Source organism: Macaca nemestrina, chromosome 1, assembly GCF_043159975.1.
Source record: "Macaca nemestrina isolate mMacNem1 chromosome 1, mMacNem.hap1, whole genome shotgun sequence".
NCBI classification, from domain to species: domain Eukaryota; kingdom Metazoa; phylum Chordata; class Mammalia; order Primates; family Cercopithecidae; genus Macaca; species Macaca nemestrina.
In genome coordinates, this window is record NC_092125.1 from 194,746,625 (window position 1) to 194,755,215 (window position 8,591).

At 48.9% G+C, this 8,591-nt stretch overlaps 1 protein-coding gene across 1 annotated transcript in view; it reads right to left on the minus strand.

Moving 5' to 3' along the window:
• Nucleotides 1–7,990, minus strand: part of LOC105494777 (microtubule actin crosslinking factor 1) — a 390,378-nt gene extending 382,388 nt beyond the window's left edge. The window contains exon 1 of the mRNA XM_071095727.1: nucleotides 6,108–7,990. Coding sequence (XP_070951828.1) covers nucleotides 6,108–6,201 — 94 coding nt within the window. The 5' untranslated portion in view covers nucleotides 6,202–7,990. The remainder of the gene's footprint in view (nucleotides 1–6,107) is intronic.
• Between the last annotated feature and the right edge of the window lie 601 nt (nucleotides 7,991–8,591).

Sequence of the window (8,591 nt, forward strand, 5' to 3'; positions counted from 1 at the left end):
GCACTCTGAAGTATTCTTTCCATCGTAGATCTCTTAAACCTGGAATTGGCACTGAAAAATACCAGGATAATAGGCTTAAGCTGGTGCATTTCCCTGGTTTGTATTATGTCACTTGCCAACAAGCTCAAGACAAGGCAGTAGCTCCCATAAGCACTGTTAGCACATGGACACATTTTATTATTTCAACAGCATGAACGTGGCCAAAACTTGTGATTTCCCAGCAGACGGACTTGACTCACTTTCTGAATTAACAGTGTTCATGTCCAGAAGTAGCAATTACTCTTTTGTTCTGGCTAAAAACTATCCACTCCAACTCTAGGACTTTGTTCTAAAAAGGAACTTAAAAACTGAGTGTAGGCCAGGCACAGTGGCTCAAGCCTGTAATCTCAGCACTTTGGGAGGCCAAGGCGGGATGATCACTTGAGGCCAGGGGTTTGAGACCAGCCTGGGCAACGTAGTGAGACCTTGTCTCTTCAAAATATTTAAAAATCGGTACTTGGGAGGCTTGAGGTGGGAAGATCACTTGAGCTTGGGAGGTGGAGGCTGCAGTGAGCCCTGATCTCACCACACTGCACTCTAGCCTGGGCAACAAAGCAAGATTCTGTCTCCAAAAAAAAAAAAAAAAAAATCCATTAAAAAGGATAAATAAGCTGAATCTACATATAACCAAGAGGTCGCTTCAGAGCATTACTTAGGTAAACAATCCCAAATCCTCAGCCCATAATTTCCAATCACTGTGTTAACAAAATTTCATCATTTTGTACCACATTATTTTTGTATGAAAATTTCGATGTGACTTATATATCATAAAACTTCTCCCATAATAAGGGAAAAAGAAATTCTCCACAGTTCAGAGATCTGGAAATGTGTGTCACTTAAAGCGTGTGACTATACTTCAGAAACTAAAACTAACAACAATAATGATACTAACAAAGCATTTTCACAATCATCTCACTTAACCCAAGTCATCTGCTGTGATTTTAAAACTTTCTTCTGTGATACAATGTGAAACCTTCACCCAGAAATCTGGAGCCTGGCTCTCAGAGAGTAATTTTAAGTCTGTATGCCTAAATTTACTCATCTGTGTAATACTATCCTTCAGGATATAACATATAAAGCTTAAATAAGATATAAATTCAACGTTTTTCTAAACATTAAAGGACCCTTCTGGTAGGAGATAGAAAAAAAAAGAAAAGGAGAGAAAAGAGTTAAAAAATAAAATAGGCCAGGCGCGGAGGCTCACGCCTGTAATCCCAGCACTTTGGGAGGCCGAGGCAGGCGGATCACAAGTTCAGGAGTTCAAGACCAGCCTGGCCAACATGGTGAAACCCCGTCTCTACTAAAAAAAAAAAATACAGAAAAAATTAGCCAGGCATGGTGGCGTGCACCTCTAATAGCACTAGCTATTCAGGAGGCTGAGACAGGAGAATTGCTTGAACCTGGGAGGCAGAGGTTGCAGCGAGCCGAGATCATGCCACTGCACCCCAGCCTAGGCAACAGAAGCAATATTCCATTTCAAAATAAAATAAAGTAAAATAAAATGAAACATTAAAGGACTAATATACACCCAGAGCTCATTTATAGTCTCATGAATCCCAAGAAGTTAGTATTATCATCCCTATTTTAACAAATGAGAAACCCAAAAGATCAGAGAAACTTTTCCAAGGTCACACAGTAGAAGTTAACTGGCATAAACTAGGACTGGAGCCCAAAACTGAAGAAATCCAAAGCACAGTCTTTCTACAATATCAATTTTGTATGTTAAGTAATATGCAGACTCTTCACTCGTAGCCCTCTGTGCAGTAAGTTTTGTAAGTTATTTTCTGCACTAGGATAAATGAAAATTGGTCCTAACTAGCTTCACATAACCCACAACACCTAGTGAGAAATCTGAATTTTATAAGTACCAGATAGATGTTACCAATGTCGAAATGTGAATGTTCTTTTTTATTCCTAGCCCAGCCCAGCAAGTAAAGACTATTTAGCCCTTAAAGCTTTGTGAAAACCAAAGTCTAATTCCGTCTGAACCAACCACCATCAACCAAGTATGCTGGTTATTAACCACCTCTTTAAAACCTAAAACTATGCTCATATGTAACCTGCTTCTTCAGTAGAGTTGGTCTCTATCCTAGGAGAAGAATAAAATCCTGGTTCTCCTACCTCCTCAACTATTCCCTCTTAATTTCCTCTGGTGTTCATAAGGACCTCAAGCCACAGAGAAGAAAATTTTGTGACCGGCCAGTACCATCCGGATGAAATATTCCTTGAACTGATTCACTTCTCTTTTGTTTCCTTATTTACAAAGCAACCATCTGATTAGTAACTCAACTTCATAAGCACTTTGGTACTAGAAGAGGGTGCCACGGAGACCAATATAAATATTCTAACCACTGGACAGGTGTTCTCTTATTATGAATTAATAAAATTGGCATCCTAATTGTTGGTTTTTTTATTTTTTGAGACTGAGTTTCGCTCTTGTCATCTAGGCTGGAGTGCAATGGCGCCATCTGGGCTCACTGCAACCTCTGCCTCCTAGGTTCAAGTGGTTCTCCTACCTCAGCCTCCCGAGTAGCTGGGATTACAAGCACACGCCACCACGCCCGGCCAATTTTTGTATTTTTAGTAGAGACAGGGTTTCACCATGTTGGCCAGGCTGGTCTGGAACTCCTGACCTCAGGTGATCTGCCTACCTCAGCCTCCCAAAGTGTTGGGATTACAGGCGAGAGCCACCGTGCCCAGCCTTTGTTCCTTTTCCAAAACCTTCAATGTCTCCCTCACTGCCCATGCATTAAAGTCAAAAAAGAATCTTTACAAGCTAGACCCTGGATTATTTACAGTATCATGTGCTCCCACCAAAACTCTAGCCCTTTAGTGGCACCCAACTACTCTCACTCCTTAAGTCCTTCCATTCACTATCACACCTGCATACCTTTGCATGTGCTCTTTACTTCCTCTGCCTTCTCCCCAGCCCACCCTCTCTTCTATCGAGCTAAATCCTATTCAGCCTTAAAAGCCTCGCTGGCTGGGCATGGTGGCTCACGCCTGCAATCCCAACACTTTGGGAGGCTGAGGCAGGTGGATCACCTGACGTCAGGAGTTCGAGACTAGCCTGGCCAACATGGTGAAACCTTGTCTCTACTAAAAATACAAAAATCAGCCGGGTGTGGTGGCGGGCGCCTGTAATCCCAGCTACTATGGAGGCTGACGCAGGAGAATCACTTTAACCTGGGAGGTGGAGGCTGCAGTGAGCCGAGATCTCACCACTGCCCTCCAGCCTGGGCGGCAGAGTGAGATTCCATCTCAAAACAAAATCAAAAACAAAAAAACAAAAAACAAAAACCCTCTCACGTCACCTCCTTTGTCAAATCTCCCAGGTAAACCCAAATAGGGTTTCAGCCTTCCTTTTGCTTCCATAGTATCTCTGTTCTAGCACTTATCACAGTATCATAACTACTTGTTTGCGAGTACCTTTCCCTTACCAGATGTGAATAACCAAGGGCAAAAACCAGATCTCATTAAGAATTCTGGCATCTAACATTGTGTCACCTCCAAGACAGATTTTAATGGCTGTCAGCGAATTGGGGAAATGAAGGATATACCCTGGTTCTCTTGGTTGCTGCCCACTCTGAAATGTTAGAATCCAGCGTTATTATCTAATGCCTCCTGTTTACTGGCCAGCTATCTGAAAGAACCTTTGGGACATTTAGGAAATAAGGGAGAGCATTTATTTCCATGCTGAATCATCTAATCCTGCCAAGACCATGCTCACTGCCACCACACAGAAAAAAAAATAGTTGCCAAGCACAGTTCTGGAAAACCCATACTTGACTACCATTCCTAATACAGCTGCACTACATACACACAGCTCTGCTTCCCTCACACTCCAAATACATTACTGCCCTTCTCACCTTGGCCCTTGGGGCAGTTTAGGCAGCTGAAAATTTTAGCTCTCCTTCTGCATATAAAAATCCTGCTTCAGTCTGTAGAATGAATTAATAGCAGCAGAGAGAGATCCAAGTAATGTGGGGACCAGCCAATAAGGGTCTAGAACACCCCATCATCATCAGTATTTCCCTCTCTCTTTCCAAAACCAATACTTGGCATGATCTTCACAAACTCCTTCCCCTGGTCACTCTATAGATTCCAGTTCACTCCTCTGCTTAGACAAACTGTTCTCCTATTAAGGTAGTACGGGGATTTCTAAGTCTGAAAAATGCAGGAATTCCATAAGCAAAGTAACAAAGGCCTGGATGCTAAGCCACTCTGACTTCCCAGTGAGAATGGTGCAGTGAGGGGAAGAGAGATCGTTCTGCACGGATCACAAGAGCAGACTGCACGACCACCTTATACAACTCGAGTTACTTTACTTTAGGCAACCATTTTTAACTCACTCTTCCCCTCAAGAAAGAGACCTGTATCTGGGAAGGATTAAGTTCCTACACACCTGATCAAGGTCCTTCAGAGGAAAGCCAAACTGAGTGAGACAGCTAAAAAAAACTGAACAAAAGAGGTCTCTCCTGGAACAAGGCCTACTGCCTCCTTCTTTCCCAGCCTCATTTGCTAGGAGTCCAACTTCCTTTCCGCTGGGGGTCACCAGCACTACCATCCAGTGAGGTGCTGAGATTTCTTCACCTATTTTGGGCCTTAATTCTGCTCGTTTGAAGCTGTCACAGCCCGAGACGGTCCTAATGTATCTCCTCTCTCTGAAGAGAGCAGTGTTACTCAAAAGCCTGCAAAGGAAACTTAATGGAACCATTCACTGAGCAGCATTTTTTCAATGAAGTTCAGCAGCACAATCTAACCTCTTTGTGCTCTGAAATGAACCACATTTCTTAAAAGAAAGACCACAGGGGGTTGACAGAAAACTTGCTGCAGGCAGGAAAAGCTGGACAGTTTACAGGAGCTGATGCAGAGGGAACAAGTAGAAACCCTAGTAGGTCCTTTTTCGCATTTCATCTCTATTTTTTTTCCTGCTGCATTCCCAAGCAGAGTTCCAATGCCACAAGAAAAAAAAAAAAAAAAAAGGGAGGGGGGGCGCCTTACAGCTTCTTCATTAGTTTCCCTTCACTGGGTAGGTGCTGTAAACAAGTATGCTGGGCTCAGTCATAGGGGCTGAAGTTTTCTCTCCTTCAGATAAAAAGAAACTAAGGGCCTAGTCACAAGGGCCCGAGCTAAATAAAATGGGGAAAAGTGCTGCCTGTGTCGTTTCTGGGAAAATCTCCCCGTCTGTGGATAGGATAACTGCCACCCAAAGCAAAATCCCAGAACTGGATGTTAAAGATCAAGGCAAGGGCCTCCCAAGGCCACGCATCCCTGGCTGCCACTCAGGGGCACCTACAGCAGTTAGGGAAATGCAGTTCACAGGCCCTCTGCCTGTCAAAACTTTCTCCCCATACACCCAAGGCGCAGATTAGGCATTAACTTGCACAAGTGTCTCGCAAGAGAGCCTTCAGGGCTGAAATCCGAGCTCCAAGGCAAATCTTTATGTTGGAGGAAAAAAACAAATAGACCCCTGCCTCCAGCAGGCCCAGACCCCCGGGGAGATGGGGGTCGGGGAAGGCCTCGCCACCAAATCCTGCACACTCACCCACACCGCTGCCCACCCCACCCCGAAGACACCAAGGTGCTTCCCAACCTCAGCTTCCACGCGACTCATCCGAGACTCAGGGAGACAAAAGGGGGCGAAGGAGAGACTCTCCGCGGGCACACAGAGGTCCGAGCGCCTCTGGGAGGAAGCTCGCACCCAGAGCAGATCGGGTGGTTTCTCCCGCGCCCAACTCCTCCTCCTCCTCCTCCCCAGCAACTCCCCACGGCGGCCGGTCTCCGGGCCAGCGCCTTGTCTCGCCTCCTTCCAGCTGGGGCCGGATAATAGGGCAAATCATGTAACTGGCGCTCTGAGCGCGCCGACTGCCCCGGGAGCGGGTTCCGAAGGCTCATCTCAACTCTGTAAATAAACTGGCCCCGAGAAGCAGCAGCTCAGGGCCAAGCCCCGCGCGGTGGGTGCGACCCCGCCCGGCCGCCCCACCTGCAGCGGCCGAGCCGACCGGTACCGAAGGCCACGCCGCGCCGGCCCGCGGGCCTCAGCGCCGGCCAGTCCCCGGCCCTACCTTTGTAGCGCTCCAGCACATCCTCGTACGCCTGCACGAACTCCTTCTCCTGGCTGCGGTTGGCCGGCTGCTGACCCGGCACGTAGCCGGCCATGGCCGCCCGCACCGCGTTCTCCCCGAGCCCCGGGGGCTGCCGGTTCCAGGCCCGCGCGCTGAGGCGGCGGCGGCGGCGGCGGCGGCCCCAGCCTCGGCCCTTTGTGCGTATCAGAGGCGGCGACGGCGCCCTTGCTCTCCGCTGTCCGCCCGCCTCGCCCGGCCCGGCAGTCGCGCTTCGCTCCTCAGTCCGCTCGCACCCGGCCCGCTCGCGTTCCGCCGGTCCCGGCTAGCGTTTCCGCCTCCCCACCCCTCGGCTCCGCTCCTCCCTCAGCCCGCCCCGGCGCGGCGGCGGCGGCGGCGGCGGGCGGCGGCAGCGGCTCCTCCTGTCAGGAGCGCCAGGCCCGGCCCGTTCCCCGCCCCCTCTCCCCGCCGCCTCCGGGGCCCGGCGAGTCCTCGGCCCCAGGCTGCGGCCGGCTGGGCCCGGGCTGCCCACACGGGTCCCTCAGGGGCTGCCGACCCCCGCCCGGCCCGGACTGGGGCCCGAGCCGAGGGGCGCGAGAGGCCGGCCCACGCGGGAGTCCGGCTGGGTAAGAGGCCCGCGCGTCAGAATGAAAGGCTAGGCCGGCCGAACGGCAGGGAGACCCGGGCCGGCTCCACAGAGCGGGCGGGAGCCCCAGTCAACGCTGACTTACGCCGCCGGGAGCGGGACAAAGGAGGGAGCCCCCTGGCTGGATAGAAACCCAGCGGGGCCTGTGCGGCTGCTGGAGAAGGACCTGGAGAAGCTGAAGGGAAAGCAGAGGGCAAAAGACCACAATGCCTCAGATCCCAGGGCTAGACGCGGTCAGAACCAGGACAAGGGCAAGATCCAGACAGGGCTGCAGTGTGGGCCCGGAGGACACTGAGCCCACAAAGAATCCAGGGAACAAAGGGTTTTCCAGAAACAGAAGAAGCTGAAGGAGAAGTGACGGGGCAGATCCAGCACCATGAAGTAAACCAGGCCAAGGAGCCAGAACCTGAGAAATGACAACCCAGGGAGGCACGAAAACAGGATTCTGACTGCACCATGGGGTGAATAAGAGGAGAGACTGGGAGACATAAATCTGTGGGGGATAGACCCTCCAGGATTATTAAACTGTGACAGCCATCTGAACAGAGAGACAGAGATCAAAAGGGAGAAATGTGGGAACCTGAGACGGAACCAGGACTGTTAGGGAACAAAGAAAGGGCTCTGGAGCATAGCTGGTCAGGGAAGAAAAGGGGAAGCCAATTATTCTTTGTCATCAGGGGAAAGGAAAGAGTAAAGAAAGGAAACTGGAAAATATGGGTAGGAATTTATTGGGGCCCATTTTGAGGACAGAGCTCCCAACATCATTTGATCCAACATTCAGTTGTGTATCATTCAATCCCAATATTCATGGAGTGCGCCAGAGCCATGAGCAGTGAATGAAGAACTCTGGTCAATGTAGGTGACACGTTGTGCCCTCCACCCCCATTCAGCCTTTATCCTCCCCTGTTAACTTGATTTCTCAGGAGGTCTGGAGAGGTGGTTGTGGGTAAGAAGTTACACTGGCTGATGTCACAATAAGGGCAAATTAGCAAGTAAAAAAAGAATTCATGCAACACTGAGCAGCCAAAATTGGGACTTAGGCTTCCATTCCAGTTCCCATTCTCAAGAGTTTGAAGGAGAAACTTCTTAACCCCAGGCTAGGGAAGGTGTCTTTGTACCTCGTGAGTAGTGCCAAGTATTTTGGTCAATGCTCAGCACATTCATAACAAGAAAAAAAAAAAAAAGACGCTTTTCGCTAATAGGTGCACGCTGGTTGTTTCCACACCACACCCTGATCAGAAATCAGGTGAGCAAGTCATTAATCATATCTTTTCCCATCAAGTGTTGCTGGCCTGCCCAAGTTGTGGGCATGAAGATCATGCAGGGAAGGGCCTGAAAGAGGACAGGGAGGATCCTTAGACAAATGCTCACTTCCTTCCAGTTTAATCCTCCGTGCTAAAAACAAACAAACAAAAAGAACTAGTTATCAGTTTGGTGTCAGCTGCTAATGAGCTCAGTTTACAAAAAGAAGGAGAATAAGTTTGAAGTATATATGTTTTTCAGTAAAAGGCTTTTAGTGGAAAAAGCAGGATGAGTTGCTGGTTGATGGCACAAGCACATTTTTCGTAAACAGCAGAGAATATAGAAATGCTAACTCTGGGGATCTTGACTGTGTCAGTGCTGAGTCATCTGCATTTCCCATATTATTTTATGCCAGCAGGGCTAAGAAGGCCCAGACAGAAATCACGCATACAAACACCTCCACACAGACATCTCGCCCCCACACAGGCATCTGCCTCCTTATGTCCATTACAGTACATAGAAAAGTCCCTCCATTCCCTCCTGGGGCTGCTATATGCGCCACTTTGTGAGCAGGTTCTTCAAGATGTGTCACTGATGCT